We start from the raw sequence: 18,436 nt of genomic DNA, 5'->3' as shown, positions 1-18,436 counted from the left end.
GATACTCCCTCCGTAAGGATAGCGTTTAAATACCCCTATTAGTATGGTGTAATATAAAAGTAATGACATTTGTGTAATATATTGTAAGTTGAAAAGGTATTTATTATGTGAAGTAGGTAGTACAATTACTAAATTATAAAATGATAACCTTATTTAGGGACTGACGAAAATGAAAAATGATAACATTTCAATGAGATAGATGAAGGTGGAGTGTTTTTCTATAATACTTATAAAATAACCGTAGTACCAAAGATATATAAATAATAATAATAATCAAACCTATCATATATGATTCACTCTAAAAGTCGTTTTGTCGTTTCCTAGTTTCTCCACACATATAGAGTATATATATATCTCAATTCCCACGTACACGTGTGAGTCTACATGTATAATCCATGCATGCAAACCCATGCAAATTCATTTCTCATCCTCCCCTATTCAAAAAATATATATAATAAGAAAACAAGATCTAAAAATATTACCTTCAAAATATATTTTCAATTAAAAATATTAATACTAATGCGGATTAATTAATTAATAAATTAAAGTCAGTACATATAATTATATATTTGTAACACACACACACACAGACAGTTGGTTCGTTGTATGATCATGTCTTAATAACACCTCCAACAGTAAACCACATTTGTAGGTACTCTAAAAGAAGTGTCTCTTCTGCTCTTAAATTCGATCCCCGCCATTAATGGCTACAGCTGTGATCAATGTGGATATCACTCTCCTCGTCTTCAAGATTAATCAACAACATATAATATCCAATATAAATATATATGTATATATATATATATAATTGTTCCTCTTTCTCCTTGATGAATTGAATTCCTATCTCCAGTCTCCCTCACATAATTTTGTATGCAACTAACTGCAAACCATTTAGAATTTGGACCCCATCTCATTTAATTCCCATCTTCAATTTCTTCTCACCCACCAATCCTAGCTATCTCCAAATTCATCAACACAATATTATATTTGAAAATCAGAATCAAAACTTGCCCTTAATGATCCCTACAAACTTCCCACTGTAAGAGGGCTTCGGATTTTGACCCACTCTGTTTCAGGTAACTGAAAATCCCAAGTACCCCTCTCTCTCTCTCACTCTCTCTCTCTCTCTCTCTGCATATATACATATATTTGTATCTATATATATGTATATGTATGTGTATGTGTAATTTGTGTTGTACTTGTACAGTGATTGTTGAACTATAAAAGGGAAGAAATTAGTTATTAGGGCTTAAAGAGGGGGGGAGAGAGCCAAAGCCAAAGCCATTATTGCTTTATCATAGTTGCGTCGTCTGCTGCAAACTCCGATCGATCTGGGAAATGGAGATAGAGGTTGCCGGCGGCGGTGGCGGAGGAGGAGGAGCAAATGAAAGCAGCTCCGACGGAGATCTGGAGACAGGGCGGCCGAGAAATGGCGGCGGCGGAGCGGCCTACTTGGTTTGGGAGGACTTGACGGTGGTACTGCCCAACTTCGGTCAGGGCCCGACCCGGAAGCTGCTCCATGGGTTGAATGGGTATGCCGAGCCGGGTCGGGTATTGGCCATTATGGGCCCTTCTGGTTCTGGCAAATCCACTCTTCTTGATGCCTTGGCAGGTCTCTCTCTCTGTCTCTCTCTCTAAATGAACTTTCATTATCTTGAAATTATTTCAAATTAGAGGAAAGTAGTTAAGTTAATTTATTCGATGATTTGAGTTCGTGTAGATTTAAGGATTAAATTGATTAAGGATCTTTTCTCGATTTTTTTTCCAAACTCACATGAAGGTTAAAGCTACCATTCGACGTCCGTGATTAATCCATAAAATAAAGACAACTTTAGAGCTGTGTAAGAAAAGTAAAATGGTTGAATTAATTGTCTAAAAATAAGTGGTTGGAATCAGGACAGGGACACTGAAGTTAATGAAGAAAAAAATCAATTTTTTTTTTTTTGCATCATTTGCAATCCATGTCTGATTCCAATCTCCAGATCGAACGTTTGATGACATCAATTTGTTGCGGTTGTCTTTTTGTGCTTATTTTTCGATCATCTGTCGAAATATTTCCGAAAGACAAGTTTCAGGCAATACAATGCTCTGTGCCATGAATCAGAATGCTAAACTCTTCTTTCTATCCTTCACTATATCACCGCAGGTAGATTGTCGAGAAACATTGTCATGTCCGGAAACATTCTTCTCAACGGGAAGAAGCGGCGGCTAGACTATGGCGTCGTTGTAAGTACCTTACCACATTGGTGCTCGAACCAAATTATCAATCTTCAAAGCCTATGTTCTAAAAGTTCAAGTGAAATAGTTGTTGGATACTCTTGAGATATTTTAGATAGTAAGTTTTAAATTTAGTAGATTTAGATTTATATTTGGTCTTATAGACTACTTAGATTTGAATTTATCGAGTCAGTATATCTATATATATATAGAGTACGCTTTTCATTTTTTATTATCAATATAATGCAATTTTCCCGTTTTCATAATTTATTTTCACAGACACGATATTTTATCTTATCGATGTAGGCATATGTCACGCAAGAGGACGTGCTATTGGGGACACTCACCGTTCGAGAGGCTATAACATACTCTGCTCATTTGAGGCTGCCGTCATCGATGGCTAAGGAAGAAGTGAAAGGAATTGTGGAGGGAACAATCACGGAAATGGGGCTTCAAGACTGCGCCGATCACCAGATCGGGAATTGGCAGATGAGAGGCATAAGTGGCGGGGAGAAGAAACGGTTAAGCATAGCTCTCGAGATTCTCATTAGGCCTCAGCTGCTGTTTCTCGACGAACCTACGAGTGGCCTCGACAGTGCAGCCGCCTTTTTCGTGATCCAATCGATTAAGAATCTTGCTCGGGACGGAAGAACTGTCGTCTCCTCGATCCATCAGCCTAGCAGCGAAGTCTTCGCGCTCTTTGATGATCTTTATCTACTGTCGGGAGGCGAAACTGTTTACTTCGGTCAAGCTAAAATGGCAACGAAGGTAGCTAGTTTGTTTCATCTTGTTTAGTTCAATAGTTTTCTTACATGAGCTGATTTATTCGATCTTTTCTTTTAGTTTTTCGCTGAGGCCGGATTCCCCTGTCCGAGCAGGAGAAATCCTTCGGATCATTTTCTGCGCTGCGTTAACTCGGACTTCGACGTCGTGACAGCCACGCTGAGAGGCTCACAAAGACTCCGTGTATGAGTTTTATTCGATTGTTTTTGTCGTCGAAACCTTTTCGTTTCTTTCGAGTGCAAACGAGTGATCGTTTCTAGTTTTTCCAGGCAACGGAAAGATCGAGAGATCCTCTGATGAACTTGGCTACAGAGGATATCAAGTCAATTCTTGTCGAGAAGTATAAGGGATCGATGTATGCGCGAAATGTGCGATCAAGGATGCAAGAGATCTCCATTGTCGTAAGTAATCCCGTATCAAACTTCTCCAATTTTCAATTATCTTGTCGACACTGGCGACGTGCTTGTGTTATGCAGCGAGGGTTGGAGATCGAATCGATCAAAGGAAGCCACGCCAGTTGGCAGAAGCAGCTTTTGACATTGACGGAAAGATCGTTCTTGAATATGTGTCGAGACGTCGGGTACTACTGGTCCCGAATAGTCATTTATATCATCGTCGCCATCTGCGTCGGAACGCTATTCTACGACGTCGGCACCAGCTATACTGCGATTTTGGCGAGAGGAGCTTGCGGCGGGTTCGTAACGGGTTTCATGACATTCATGTCGATCGGAGGATTTCCATCGTTCATCGAAGAAATGAAGGTAAAAAACCAACACGATTTCATCGTCAAAGATCGAAAACTTACGAGTGAGCACTCACCGATTTCCTCTTCGACAGGTCTTTTACAAAGAAAGGCTCAACGGCTATTACGGCGTCGCGGTGTTCATACTGTCGAACTTCCTCTCTTCCTTCCCGTTCTTGGTCGCCGTCTCTGTAATGACCGGGACAATCACATTCTACATGGTAAAGTTCCGGTCAGGATTCTCGCATTACATCTTCTTTTGCCTCAATATCTTCGGATGCATTGCAATGGTCGAGAGCGTTATGATGATCGTAGCTTCGCTAGTACCGAATTTCTTGATGGGAATCATCGCCGGCGCCGGTGTTCTTGTAAGTCATATCATTCTCGCATCTTTGCGCGCGCGCATTAGCTCATCGACGCGTTGTATGTTTTCAGGGAATCATGATGATGACGGCTGGATTCTTTCGGTTGCTCCCCGATCTTCCCAAACCGTTTTGGCGATACCCGATTTCATTCATCGGATACGGCGCGTGGTCGTTGCAGGTACTGTCGATATCTATTAGATGCTCGTAGAGATTTACGGTAGCTTAAACTCGTAGAAACTAATGAGACAACCTACCTAAGGCTCAGATTATTCGAACTTCAGTCGAACATAATATCTTCTGCTAACACAATGAGAATGCAGGGAGGATACAAGAATGACTTGCTTGGACTCGAATTCGAACCTTTGTTCGGTGGTAACGAAAAAATAAGTGGCGAGTATGTCTTAACGAGGATGTTTGGGATATCGTTGGATCATTCGAAATGGTGGGATTTATTCGCCGTATACGTTCTTATAATAGCTTACAGATTCGTGTTCTTCCTCGTTCTCAAGTTAAAGGAGAGGATCACTCCGTATTTTCACTCGTTTTTCGCCAAGCAAACTCTTTATCGCCTTAAAAGGCGCCCTTCGTTCCGAAAGTCACCCCATCCTTCCAAGAGGCACCATAATGTTCGGTCTCTCTCGTCGCAAGAGGGTCTTAACTCTCCGCTCCCTTAGGAACTTTAGGACTATACGTTATATGCGATATATATATATACCCTGTTCTAGTACATTATGTCTTAACACGACTAATATATGAATCGATACCAGAAGGAAAGAAAAAGAGAAAGAATCTTGTTGTGGTATGTTCATAGGCAGATGAAAATGTGTAATCGATTCGATGCATGTATGACTGAAGAAGGGGATGGTTCTCTTTCTTCGGAATCTGTGGTCCTTCGTTTTCGTATAGCTTCTCTTCTCGTATATTCTTTGATTGATAGAAATAATACGTCTTGTTTTAGTAGCTGTCATGTCGAGCCTTGAATCCGTAAAATATGTGAATCGCGAATGCATGTCCATTTGTTTCGAGTGAATTGTCCTAAAAAAGTTTGATTTCGAATGCTATAAGATCGACCGTTGTTATTAAAGTCGCTGTTTATCCTTTCTCGTATGTCCTGTTTTTACTATTGTGCTGCTTTGTGTGCATTTTTGCGTATTTTGTAGACATCCTTTGTTTACGGCTGTTTTGTTCGATCCGCTGTCTGTTTATGAACAACCTAAGAATGGATAAAGGAATTCATTGATACAACATATATGTAGCAGAAAGACTGAGTTTTGAGTTTCGAACAAAAGATTTAGTCGATTCTCTATTCGATCATATCATATATATACTGGCGATGGATTGAGAAAAAAGTTTCGATGATCTTAGGACAGAGCATATGTAGGATCGAATTACATAGCCTCGTATTCATTGAATAATTCTCTATTCATGGCGACAACACAACAAATGTCGTATTAGTTGAAATTATGTGTTACTTAGATATATTCTATGTACTGAAATCAACGATAGCAAATGCTGTGTAGACAATTATCATGTGCTGAATTTATATTATATTCATTAAATAATGTACTGTATACACGTTTGTTATATAATATGTTGTCAGTATTACTATTCTCAATATCTTAATTCAGCACAGTAACTGCCGCTGACTAGTTTACATCGAGACAACTAAGTGTCATTTAATTTGTGGACCTGCGGATGGCTTAGTTTTGTCATATGTTTCAAAAGCTATGTCCTGACGACGTCGTTATCTCTATGGCATTTCAGGGGGCCTACAAGAACGACATGATCGGGCTGGTGTTCGACCCTTTGATCCCGGGAACTCCGAAGCTGAAAGGGGAAGACATAGTGCAGAACATGTTCGGAATAGCGTTGGATCATTCCAAGTGGTGGGACTTGTTCGCCGTATACGCTCTCATCATATGCTACCGTCTTGTCTTTCTCGTCATCCTCAAGCTTCGAGAGCGGATGGCGCCGGTTTTCCAATCGCTCTACGCGACGAGAGCGCTGCAACGCTTCAAGACACGGCCTTCATTCCAGAGGAAGCCGTCTCAGTCCAAGTTGGGTGGTTCTAGAAGGTACAAAAACCTCCAACCCCTCTCGGCTCAAGAAGGGTTGAACTCGCCGGTACCGTGAGCGGAGCCGAGCTCAGCTGAGCTGGAGCAGCCATGGCTGTTCTACTGAAATTGGTTCTTGCTCTTTGATTGTTGCAAGTATCATTCTTCTTCTTCTTATTATTATTGATTTATAATTTGTAATTTTATTATTATTTGATGGGAAAAATAACTGATGATTGATTATTGTTATAACTGGATTCTATTATTGTGTTTGCTGTAGTGTACACAAACAAGTTATATTGGGTTGGTTCATTTTAGTGATGAATAAAAGTGAGTGCAGATTTGAGAAGGGCAAGTGATGATTCTTACATTTTATATAAGTGGAGTAAGGAGCACTAAAGCAAACGGGCAGGGATTATTTTTACAAATTCTAAAAGGACTTTATCCACTGGAACATCGAATCATATCATGTCTGAGAGGTAGTGGCTGTCTTGTGATCGACAAGTGGAAAATATATGAATATATATGGATAGTGTATGTGCATATATATATATATATATATATATATATGGATATATATACTTGTAATATATGTATATATGTAAATTTTTCTTTTTTTTTAAAAGTCTTTTCAAATTTTCAAAGTTCAAGCGCATTTTCAATTTTTCAAAAATGTGTTAGAAATGGTGTTATTATATGTTTTGTTTAAATAATATTTTCTGTTATATAATAATATTATAATATTTGGTAATTATATATATTTGATATATAAATATAATATATAGATATATCTTTGTAGTTTGCAATGATAATATATAATATATTATTATATGTATGTAATAGGTATGAATGTATGAATGGAAGTATGTATGTATATATTTTTATAGAGATGTAGACGTAAGAAGACAATTGATGGAGGAAAGTGTAGTGTTTTATTTCATTTACTCTTCTATTTATAGGATCAATTAGCCGATTTAAATCGCCTTAACTGAATGGCTGAAAGCTGGCCAATTGTTTCTCCAATTACAAATTAATACATAGTTAACTTGCATGCATCCATATCGTTATATATGTGTATGTTACATATATTACAACACTCCCCCTTGGATGTTTCTATACAAAGAATATGTCTTGTTAAAATCTTGTTATGAAAAAACCCTGTGGGAAAAATCATAGTGAAGGAAAAAGAGTACATCATTCTTGTATTAATGTGCTCCCCTGTTTTGGACTTTCTTTGATATCTTCATCCGACGCATTCCAATTCCTTGCACCAATTTGTTGAATGTTGCAGTCGGTAGCGCCTTCGTAAATAAATCTGCAAAATTTTCAGACGATCGAATTTGTTGCACACTAATTTCACCATTTTTTTTAAGATCATGAGCGAAAAGGAATTTCGGAAATATGTACTTTGTCCGATCGCCTTTGATATATCCCCTTTAATTGGGCTATATAAGCTGCATTATCTTCAAAAAGTATTGTAAGGGGTAATATATAATCAGAAATCAAACCACAATTTTTTTGAATATGGGTGAGTCATATATCTCAACCAAATGCATTCACGACTAGTTTCGTGAATTACTAAAACCTCAACATAGTTTGAAGAAGTAGCTGTTATTGTCTGTTTATACTATCTGGTATTTGAACAATTGGTCCTGAAGACCTCTATTTTGTTTAATGAGTCAAACTCTGATTGAATCGCATGTTCCCATTTTAGCCAGTCATTTTTTTGCCGATATTCATGAACTGATTTGGGCTTTGGATCCTCATTCTCTTCCATTATATCAAGTGTTAAACTGTATGCGAAAATATTATCAATAATTGTCTCTTTACGGTTCCAACATTTTCTTAAAGTAACATAGTTAATTGAGTTTTCAATAATCTCATCATGTTCTTCAAGTTTGTGCTATTCCGAATCAATTATTTCAGGGTTGACTTCCTCATTAGATTGAGGTTTATCAATGTCATTCCTGATATTTTCATAATTATCATAATTAATTCTTCTTTTCTTTCGAAGATGTTTGTCTTTGGAATCGAGTGGTCTACCACGCTTTAAGCGTGTCGCGGATTCATTAGTGTAGGCATTAAAAATTAAATGTCTAAATTAAATTAAATATCATGTATTTTGGAAGAAAATAAAATTCCAATAAAATAAATATATGATATTTAATTATGCACATATGTTAATATTTGTACAATAAATATCAACCATTAATGCAAAAATCTGCTAAAAATAGAATATATCATACAAATATTACGTGCATAAATAGAACCATGATAAATTTGGCAGCAAAATAAATTAATCTTGTCAATTAAGGAAGTATATAAATTAATATATTCCAAAAAAGGAAATAATATAAAGATCTTGACAAGATAGGAAGGCGCACAATCAAATCCTTCAAGAATGGAAAATGACATCTGATGAAAAATAAAGGATTATAAAATCTTCCTATTGGCCAATCAGGACGCGCCACATGGCACTATCCGAAAAGGAAGCCAAGGCCACCCTCCTCTATAAATAGAAGTCTTGGTCAATTCATTACACACCAAAGTTCATTTGAAGACTCGCGCAAGGGTAAATCTCTCTAGACTCTCTGCAATATTTTTCATTATTCTTCGTGTCCTTCAAAGCGTTATTCGTTGAAAAGTTACGATTTGGACAAATTATCCAATATTGGTTGACGAATCTAGAGCTGACAATGGGTCGATTCGTGTCGGGTTCGTGTCGGGTTGAATACTTTAAACGGGTAAAATTACTCAACCCTAACCCAACCCGTTTATTATCGTGTTGGGTTCGTGTTGACCCGTTTATTATCGTGTCGGGTTCGAGTTGACTCGTATTGACCCGTATACATAATTAAGTCGAATTTCTTGATTCAAATTAAATAATTTTTTGTTGTGTTGTCGTGTTATGTTAGTTTTTATTGGTTTGAGCATAAATTAGGTTGAATTATTTAAAATTAAACTTAGTTTAAATTAATTTATGAGAAAATTAATAAATTATGATTATTTTACATATATAATAAATATATTAATATATTATAATCGGGTTGTCGTGTCGGGTTCGAGTTGAGAGTCTCAACCGTAACCCGACCCGTTTATTATCGTGTCGGGTTCGTGTCAACCCGTATACATAATCGGGTTGAAATCTTTGACCCAAACCCAATTATTTTGTGTCGGGTCGTGTCGAGTTATCGTGTCGGGTCAGTTTTTGCCAGCACTAGACGAATCGATGAAATTAACGTTATTCGTCGTATGCCCGAGCCGAAGGAAGGATCAAAGCTCCCAAAGCCATTGAGGAATCCATCAAAGCCAACGAAGAGCCTCCAAAGTCGCTCCCAAAGCTTCAAGATGTTCATCGGGTTCTTTATCAAAAGCGCAAACTCGACCCTCTTCAATCCAAAAGTCAAAGGGACACGTTGCCAAAAGCTTTATGGAGCACTAAATCTACCCCTCTTAAAGATCAAATTCCGTCGGATCATCCAAAAGAGACATCAATCCAAAGTCGACGATCAAAATCGCAAACACGAATACCAAAGCCCTCCAAAATCCAGAAAAGCTAAACCGAAGACCAAATCCCTTTCGGATCAAAGAAGTCATCCAAATCCAAGTTGAAAAATGAATCGACCCACATATATTTAAATTAAATATAATTTGTATGATTTTGTGTTTATAAAAATATAACACAATTTTTTTTTATCTACAGATTTTTGGCACGCCCAGTGGGACCTCTCTACCTTTCATCTCCCTTTTCGTCGAATTCTCAGCGATCAATGGCTTCCTACAAGATCAAGACTTCCAACGCTGTGTCGAAAGCTGCTGTTCTAGCCGCCGCCAGAGGAGTCGTTGCTACTACATCAAGAACCTCAAGTGCTTCAACGAATGCTGGAGTAATGACACAAAACATGGCTAAAAGAGCACTATCATTTTCCAAGGACGCACATCTGAAATCACAGAGCAAAACCCACTCTATGATGAGGACGAAAGTTTCAAGAGTACCTCCGCACCGGTCACCCCTCAAGAAGCTGCAACTCTTTCGACTGCATCAAGTTATGCCTCGGTGATGACCACGAACGCTTCGAACATAGAAGACCAACTCCTTGCACTAGCCAAAGTCGTTGAAAGGATGTCTCAACACATGTAGCAACAAGACAATGCTATCGCAAAGCTGCTTGCAAAACTAGACAAGCCGGAGCCAATCAACCAGAATGCTCCAGAGGCCCAATATGAAGCGGAAACATCCATGGATCAACACCACGATAAAGAAAAAATGGCGGGACCAATGCCGTTTCAGGCATCATCCGACTCTTTCATCCATCTATCCCAACTTGATGAGTATATCAAATGAGCTCTCAAAAGAGAGTTTGAAGGAAGTTCAAGGCCAAAAAATATTAATGCCAAGGCTTACACTTCAAAGATCGACATCCTCAAGATGCCGTTGGGATAAGAACCATCAAAATAATTCGTAATCGGCATACAATATTGATTTATATCACTAGGCATGATCCAGAGTTTGTTGTCGAGATTATTAACGATTTTTGCCCTCTTAAACGGTAATCTAGAACCAGAAAAGCTAAGGCAGACGCCGCAAGCGATAGCCGCCTTCGTTCACAAGTGCCCAGAACACATTTTGAAAATACTAAGGCATGAGAGGCAAGCGGCCACCTTCACAGCCCGCAAGCAATAGCCTCTCCCACTTGCAAGCGACAGTTCAGATACCCACCGCTGCAGACTATCACCAGACTTCAACTAAGTACTTCAACTGCAGCGGTACATCCATTCCAATTCCAGCCAGCACAAGCGAGCCGAGCTGCGCTAATGCCCTCCAGCTCTCCAGCAAGCGAGGAAGATCTGTGCCCTTAACCTTTAACGCAAGCGAAGCGGGCACCCTGGGAGTTATGGCCAGCAACTGCTTCAACAGAATAACTACCAGCAACCGCCTAACTGCCCAGCGGTTGGAACTGCCTAACAACTACTTGCAACCGTCTCTTTACACCTGCTATAAATAGGGCCAGATATCTTTATGTAAAGGGATCAAATTTTTGGTGATTTCTGCATACTTTTAGCATTCGTTGTCTTCCTGTTTCAGAGAGCTCCAACCCTATAAGGGAGTTCTCCACAGGAATGGCCAAGGGAGTAGGGGTCTTCCCTCTCCCTTGGTCACATCTTTACTGTTTTCTTAGATTAGATTACTGCTTTCATTTACAGCTTTGTAGTTCTAATCTTTCACGCTTTCGTAGTATATAAAGAAATATCATTCACTTCTTCAAATTAAATTCTTTCACAATTTTCCACACTTATATAAATCAAGTTTAGAGAATTTCATTTCACTGGTATAGAGCGAGAGAAGAATTGATTATCTAAGCCTTGTTATGCGCCAAAAGCGGTTTCAAGATAGTTCAATGTAGTTAAGTACGCGAGAGCCTTGTCGACCTGCTTAACTGTTGTGCTAAATTCGATTTTGATTAAATAGTAGTAACATCAGGGGGTAAAGTCACTAATGAGGCAGAAATTGGGAAAATTAACGGGACATAGACGGGGGTCTATTAGGTCGCAGAAATTCCTAGTGACAGTAGGGTTTCTTTCTTATAATGTCTTAATTCTGGGTGTCATTGAAGTCTTGTTGTAAATCCCCCCCAGGCCAAAATACCAGTGTGATGAGTTCTTTACAATTTAGTTTATATAATTACAACACCTTTCTCCTATCATTTCCATAATATACATATATTCTTCCGATAACACACTTACATCATTCGCTCACTTCATCCAGGGAAATCTATCCATTTAGTAACGCACAGATCAGACACAGCATCTCTCATTTACTCTAATTCACTCATATACATATATATATTATGCCGCTCACTCACGCCCCGATCCTCTGGTAACCGCGATTCATCCATGCCCCGATCATCTAGTCCCCACTTCCGCTCACGTCCCGATCATTTGGTTACCACTGGCACTCCACCTCTCGCTTCGCTCATTTCCGCTCACCTCATCTTTATTGCTTTATTTACCGCTTTCAGTAGTTAAATTTCGGACCCGCTGCAAGCGGATCCTTTCTTGCATTTTTCGTCGCTTTCTTCAAGATTTTCACCTTTGAAATTCATGACTTAAAATCCTTGTGTTCGACCTGGAAACTCACCAGTAAAAAGAGTATAAATAATTGTGATAACTACTCAGGGTCTACAACCACACTATTGCTATATATGATCATTTTCCTATAAAATCCTACTCAATAATTTTCGAATAGAATTCCCTGTGAATTTGTATGCAAATTGCAATAATAACAAAATTTGGTTATCATAATTTGGCGCCGTTTCCGGGGATTTTATACTCATGAAAATTAACTGTTGGAAATCTCAAGAAGCGCCATAATTTACTTTTAATTCGCTGTAACAGTGACTTTTGTGGTTAATTAATTTCTCTAACTTTTATTTTGGTGTGGCTGCCATTTTGTAGGGGTCCGAAGCGTTTTCAGCGTCCCACAAGTCCTACTCCTTCCGCTCGATCACAGAAACGTCTATTTAGAGAGCAAGTGCGAAAACAACTCATGGCGAATCAAGGAAATGCCACTGCTCCTTCTACTGTCATCCCAGCTTTCCAGACTGCCGCTGGGACATCTTCAAACTCCGCCACATCTGCATCTTCGCAGGAGGTGCTGCTCCACGTCCCCACTGTGGTCCCTGCTGTCATTCCTCCTGCACTTTCACAGACTGAGGAGCAACTATTGAGAGCCCTCAGTAGCATCCAACAGGGAATGGCGGGGCTGCAAGCGCACCTTGCTTAGGTGGAACAAGCTCAAGCTGCGCAGGGAGCATTTATCGCTTCCTAAGCGGCACAAGCTGCCAACACCGCTGCGATGCCTGCAACCATCACTCCCCCACCACCTACTGCTGAGCCTTACCAGAGGGTTGAGGGACACAGGGCTGCTGATCGCCCGCTTGCTGAAGTCCCCATGGACGTTCACTGCCAGTCCCTTCTGGATCACACTTTAATTACAAGTTCTGCGCCCAGAGGCTCTGGCCATTATGAGGTGAAACCAATGCTCGTTAGCCTGGCGAGCCAGAGCCAATTTCATGGGCTGCTCAATGAAAGCCCGTACGAGCACCTACAGAACTTCAATAGGATCGCTGCCACCTCCAAATCGCACGGCATCACGGAGGACGCTGCCAAACTGATTCTGTTTCCCTTTTCTTTAACAGGAGAGGCCAGGAAATGGTTTGATAACCTTTATCCCATTCCTGGCTCATTCAAGGAAGCAGCGCAGGCCTTCGTGAGCAAATATCATCCTGTTTCAAAAACCATTCTCCAGAGGAATGAAATACTTACTTTCAAGATGGCGAGTGATGAGACTCTTCCTAAAGCCTGGAGCCGATTCAAACAATTGCTCCGCAACTGCCCTCATCATGAAATTCCGGACTTCATGGAGCTTCAGATTTTCTACTCAGGAATTACTACTGAACTCAGAATTTCCTTAGATGCAGCGGCAGGAAGGTCGTTGATGGGGCGTTGTGCCTCTGAAGCAAGGGCTTTGATAGAGAAAATGGCGGCCAATCAGTCAAGTTGGCCAGAGTCCAACAGACCCGAGCCATCAAGGGGTCTATACCAGGTCCCTGCTTCCGTATCTCACGATGCAAGGATCGACAGTTTGTCGATCCTTAGTTAAGGAGCTGTCTAAGCTCATGAAGCAGGACCTGCGTAATAAAGGAAAATAGGCGCTGCATGAGGCTACGGAATGTGAGGAAAGAGCTTATGAAGACCAACAAGGTCCGCAGGTTGTTGAGTGCTCAAATGATGAAGCTCAGAACCCGGCGGAGGTTTTTTATATGGCTGGCAGAAATGCCCTTCAATTCCAGCAGTTCCAAAAGGGGCAGGTGCAAGGCCCCACTGGACCGCGTCCTCAGCAACAATTTCAGAGGCCACAACAGTTCGCTGCGTAACAATATCATCAAGGGGGATATTATCCACATCAACAACAATACTATCAAACCCCCCATTTTCCGCAGCAGGCACCTGCATTCGCTCAACCTCCCACAGCGGCACAAGCCCTGCTGAGTCTGGAGGAACTTTGTAGGAACACAGAGCGAGCGAATCAGGAGTTCCAAAGAAACACATCTGCTTCGATCAAAATGCTGGAAGTTCAAGTCGGGCAGATTGCTGAAGCTCTGAAGTTGAAGCAGAAAAGAACGTTGCCTGGGACAGTCGAGACTGTCCCGAACCAAGCGAAGGCCATCGAGACCAGAGGAGGAAAACGGACGCAATCGCCACCAGTGCCAGACAGAGGTATTGATCACTCTCCTTCCTCTATTGTTGCTAATGTGCCTGTGCAGGATGAAATAAAACAGATTCCGTCTAAGGAGCAAGGTCCATCCCAACCTCGAGCGATACCAGCCGCTCAGGAGTCTGACCCGAAGGAGAGGGGTTCCGCTCAGCCTTTTGCTCGAGCACCCTTTCCCACACGATTTGGGAAAAAGGACAACTCCAAGGAGTTTGATAAGTTTGTACATACTTTCCTTAGTCTTCAAATTACTATACCGTTTGCTGATGCTTTGTCTCAGATGCCACATTACGTTAAGTTTATCAAAGATATAATCAATCGCAAGCGGACATTTCCTGATAAAGCGGCAGCGGTGCAGCTGGAAAGTGTGTGCAGCGCCGTATTTAAGGTTGACCTCCCGAAGAAACTCAGCGATCCTGGGAGTTTTATCATTATTTGTACAATCGGAAATTTAGAGTCGATTAGGGCATTATGTGATTTAGGTGCAAGTATCAATCTTATGCCCTTTTCGCTTTTCTCTAAATTAGGGCTTTATGAGTTAAAAGCATGCAGAACTGTAATTCAGCTTGTTGATAAGTCAATAAGATTGCCTAAAGGAATCATTCGTGATGTACTCGTGCAAGTGAACAAATTTATTTTCCCTGCAGATTTCATTATTATGGAAATGAGCGAAGACCGCGACATTCCAATCATATTAGGGAGACCTTTCCTAGCCACCACTCAAGCTACAATAAATGTTGCTGAAGGCAAAATATCATTGAGTTTTGGTGGCGATAAAGTCACATTTTCCATGAACTCAGCACTGCGCCAACCTCAAGAAGGAAATTATGATTTTATTAATGAGTTAAATGAAATAATAACTTTTGAGAACCATATTACACTTGATAACCTAGAAGGAATTTTAGATAATGGATCGCTCAAACTGGAAGATAAAAAGGATTCAGCTGAGGCAAGCGACGATACTCAAGCGCCCACTGAATCCATTGAACAAGCGACGAGGGAACCAGCGAGCGAGACCAACAATAAGGATGAGCTGAAGAAATTACCTGAGCACCTCAAATATATATTCCTTGGCCCGGAGGAGAGTTACCCGCTGATAATCTCCGCCTTACTATTGCCGGACCAAGAGGCGCAGCTCATCTCACTTTTCAAAAGGAATCAAGCGGCGTTTGCATGGAAAATCTCAGACATCAAGTAAATCAATCCAGCGGTATGTATGCACCATATAAGGCTGGAAGCTGATGCAAAGCCATGTAGACAGCCTCAGCGGCGTTTGAACGAGAATATGCAAGTAGTCAAGAAGGAGGTGATCAAATTGTTCGATGTAGGAATCATATATCCTATCAGTGACAGCCAGTGGGTTAGCCCAACCCAGGTGGTTCCGAAGAAAGGAGGATTCGTTGAACAGATAAGCGACGACGGGGAGGTCTTCATGACAAGACCTGTCACTAGATGGAGGGTTTGTATATACTATAGACAATTGAATTCAGCCACAAAGAAGGATCATTTCCCGCTTCCATTCCTTGATCAATGCCTTGAGAAGCTCGCAGGTCACGAATACTACTGTTTCCTCGATGGCTACTCAGGCTACCATCAAATTCCCATCAAACCGGAAGACTGTGAGAAGACAACATTTACTTGTCCATATGGGACCTTCACTTATAGGAGGATGCCGTTTGGGCTTTGCAACGCTCCGGCCACCTTCCAGCGATGTATGTACCATATCTTCAGTAATCTCCTGGACTCCTGTATTGAAGTTTTTATGGATGATTTCTCGGTATATGACAAGACATTTTCCAGATGCCTGAATAATCTGGAAAAAGTGCTTCTCCGCTGCATTGAGACTAATCTCATGCTGAACTGGGAGAAATGTCACCTCATGGTAAATGAAGGAATTGTCTTGGGCCATAAGATCTCGTCTGCCGGTATAGAGGTAGATAGATCAAAAGTTAGTGTAATCGAAAAGATGCCAGCACCCTCGAATGAGAAAGGAGTACGAAGTTTCCTTGGCCACGCGGGATTCTACCGTCGTTTTATCAAAGGCTTCAGTCAAATCACACAACCACTCACATCACTGCTGTGCAAAGATTCTCAATTTCACTGGTCAAACGAGTGTGAGGAGGCTTTCCGAATACTGGAGGATAAGCTGACCTCTGCTCCTATAATTTCAGCACCAGTGTGGAGTGAGCCATTCGAGCTGATGATGGATGCGAGTGATTATGCCGTTGGCGCTGTACTAGGACAAAGGGTGGAGTCTAAGCTTAATGTCATTTATTACGCAAGTAAATCACTGGACTCCGCTCAGAAGAATTATACTACCACCAAGAAAGAGCTGCTAGCTATTGTCTTCGCTTTCGAGAAATTCAGACAGTATCTTATCGGAAGCAAGACCATTGTTCACACTGACCATGCAGCCATTAAATATTTGATGGAGAAGAAGGAGACAAAGGCCCGCTTGATTAGATGGGTTTTTTTGCTCCAGGAATTCGACATAGAGATCAAGGATAAGAAGGGAAAAGAAAATCATGTGGCGGATCACCTCAGTAGTTTGCGGCAGAAGGAGAATGAATCTCCTGGAATCAATGAACAATTCCCAGATGAGAAGCTGTTTCTGGTGCAAGGGAAAGAGCCATGGTTCGCTGACCTGGCCAACTTTTTAACTACAGTACAGTTTCCAGCGCATACTGTACAACGGGAAAAGAAGAGATTGCTCAGTTTGGCAAAGGATTATTTTTGGGATGAACCTTATTTGTTCAACATCGGCTCAGATGGGATAATCCGTCGCTGTGTAGCGGAGTATGAGATCCCGCTGATCTTGAACGAATGTCATGGGTCCCATGTAGGAGGGCATTTCGCTGGCATACGCACAGCACCCAAAGTTTTGCAGTCAGGCTTCTTTTGGCCTACCCTACAAAGAGACGCAGATGCCTTTGCCAAATCCTGCGACAAATACCAAAGATTAGGATCTATCTCGAAGAAAGATGAGATGCCCCAAACTGGTTCTTGTTTGTGGACATATTTGATGTATGAGGGATAGATTTTATGGGTCCCTTTCCACCCTCTAATGGGAAACAATACATTCTGGTGGCGGTGGATTACGTGAGTAAATGGGTTGAAGCGCAAGCACTCACCACTAATGACGCTCGATCAATGATCCGATTCCTAAAATATACCATATTCCCAAGGTTTGGGGTCCCCAGAACGATAATAAGCGATGGAGGCACCCATTTTGTGAATAAGGCACTGCAATCTAGCCTTCAACAATATGGTGTTCGCCAGCATCTAACTACCCCCTATCATCCACAAGCGAGCGGTCAAGTGGAAGTTTCAAATAGAGAAATCAAACACATCCTCCAGACCACAGTAAATAAGAGTCGCAAGAATTGGGCAGAGAAATTGGATGATGTATTGTGGGCCTATAGAACAGCCTTCAAGACTCCAATTGGAATGTCCCCTTATCGGCTTGTGTATGGAAAAGCCTGCCACCTACCGCTGGAACTAGAGCATCGCGCGTATTGGGCTATCAAGTATCTCAACTTTGATCTTCTCCCAGTGCAGGAGAAACGCGCTAAAAGATTGCTCGATCTGACCGAGTTCCGATACCTTGCATATGAAAGCGCGAAGATCTATAAGGAAAGGATGAAATTCTATCATGACAAGAAGTTGAAGAAGAAAGAGTTTACGGTGGGATCCAAAGTTCTTTTATACGACACGAGGCTCCACTTGTTCCCAGGGAAATTGAAGTCATGGTGGACTGGGCCGTATATTGTCAGACAAGTGCTGCCAAGTGGAGCCATAAGGATTAACAATGTGGAGACCCCCGGAGAGAAAGATTCCTTCTTGGTGAATGAAGCGAGGCTGAAACCGTATATTGAAGGGCCTGTATTACAGCAGGCCAATGCAGAGATCAATCTGATGGAGGTTCAGAAGCTCAAGCGATGATAGAATTTCGTGAAAAGAATCCAGAAGCCTAATCTTATATCCGCCAATTTTACAGCTT

The 18,436-nt window shown here is 41.0% G+C and overlaps 1 protein-coding gene across 2 annotated transcripts; it reads left to right on the top strand.

Annotated features, from left to right (window-relative positions):
- Positions 1 to 899: 899 nt before the first annotated feature.
- On the top strand, positions 900 to 6,524 carry LOC127242960 (ABC transporter G family member 15-like). Of its 2 annotated transcripts, none has more exons than XM_051262745.1 (10): positions 900 to 1,076; positions 1,208 to 1,612; positions 2,147 to 2,226; positions 2,524 to 2,985; positions 3,061 to 3,183; positions 3,270 to 3,401; positions 3,477 to 3,761; positions 3,838 to 4,110; positions 4,178 to 4,285; positions 5,872 to 6,524. In XM_051262745.1, exons 2-10 carry the CDS (start codon positions 1,339 to 1,341, stop codon positions 6,238 to 6,240), a joined length of 2,106 nt encoding a protein of 701 aa, XP_051118702.1. In that variant the 5' UTR covers positions 900 to 1,076; positions 1,208 to 1,338; the 3' UTR covers positions 6,241 to 6,524. The 2 variants fall into 2 exon arrangements, with proteins under 2 accessions (XP_051118702.1, XP_051118703.1); XM_051262746.1 differs by lacking the exon at positions 5,872 to 6,524 and adding an exon at positions 4,428 to 5,191 and having other exon boundaries at positions 914 to 1,076.
- Positions 6,525 to 18,436: the final 11,912 nt, after the last annotated feature.

Source organism: Andrographis paniculata, unplaced genomic scaffold (genome assembly GCF_009805555.1).
Source record: "Andrographis paniculata isolate CXL003 unplaced genomic scaffold, ASM980555v1 Contig89END, whole genome shotgun sequence".
Taxonomy (NCBI): domain Eukaryota; kingdom Viridiplantae; phylum Streptophyta; class Magnoliopsida; order Lamiales; family Acanthaceae; genus Andrographis; species Andrographis paniculata.
Note: the sequence above shows the minus strand (reverse complement) of the source record. Positions and strands in the feature narration are given on the sequence as shown.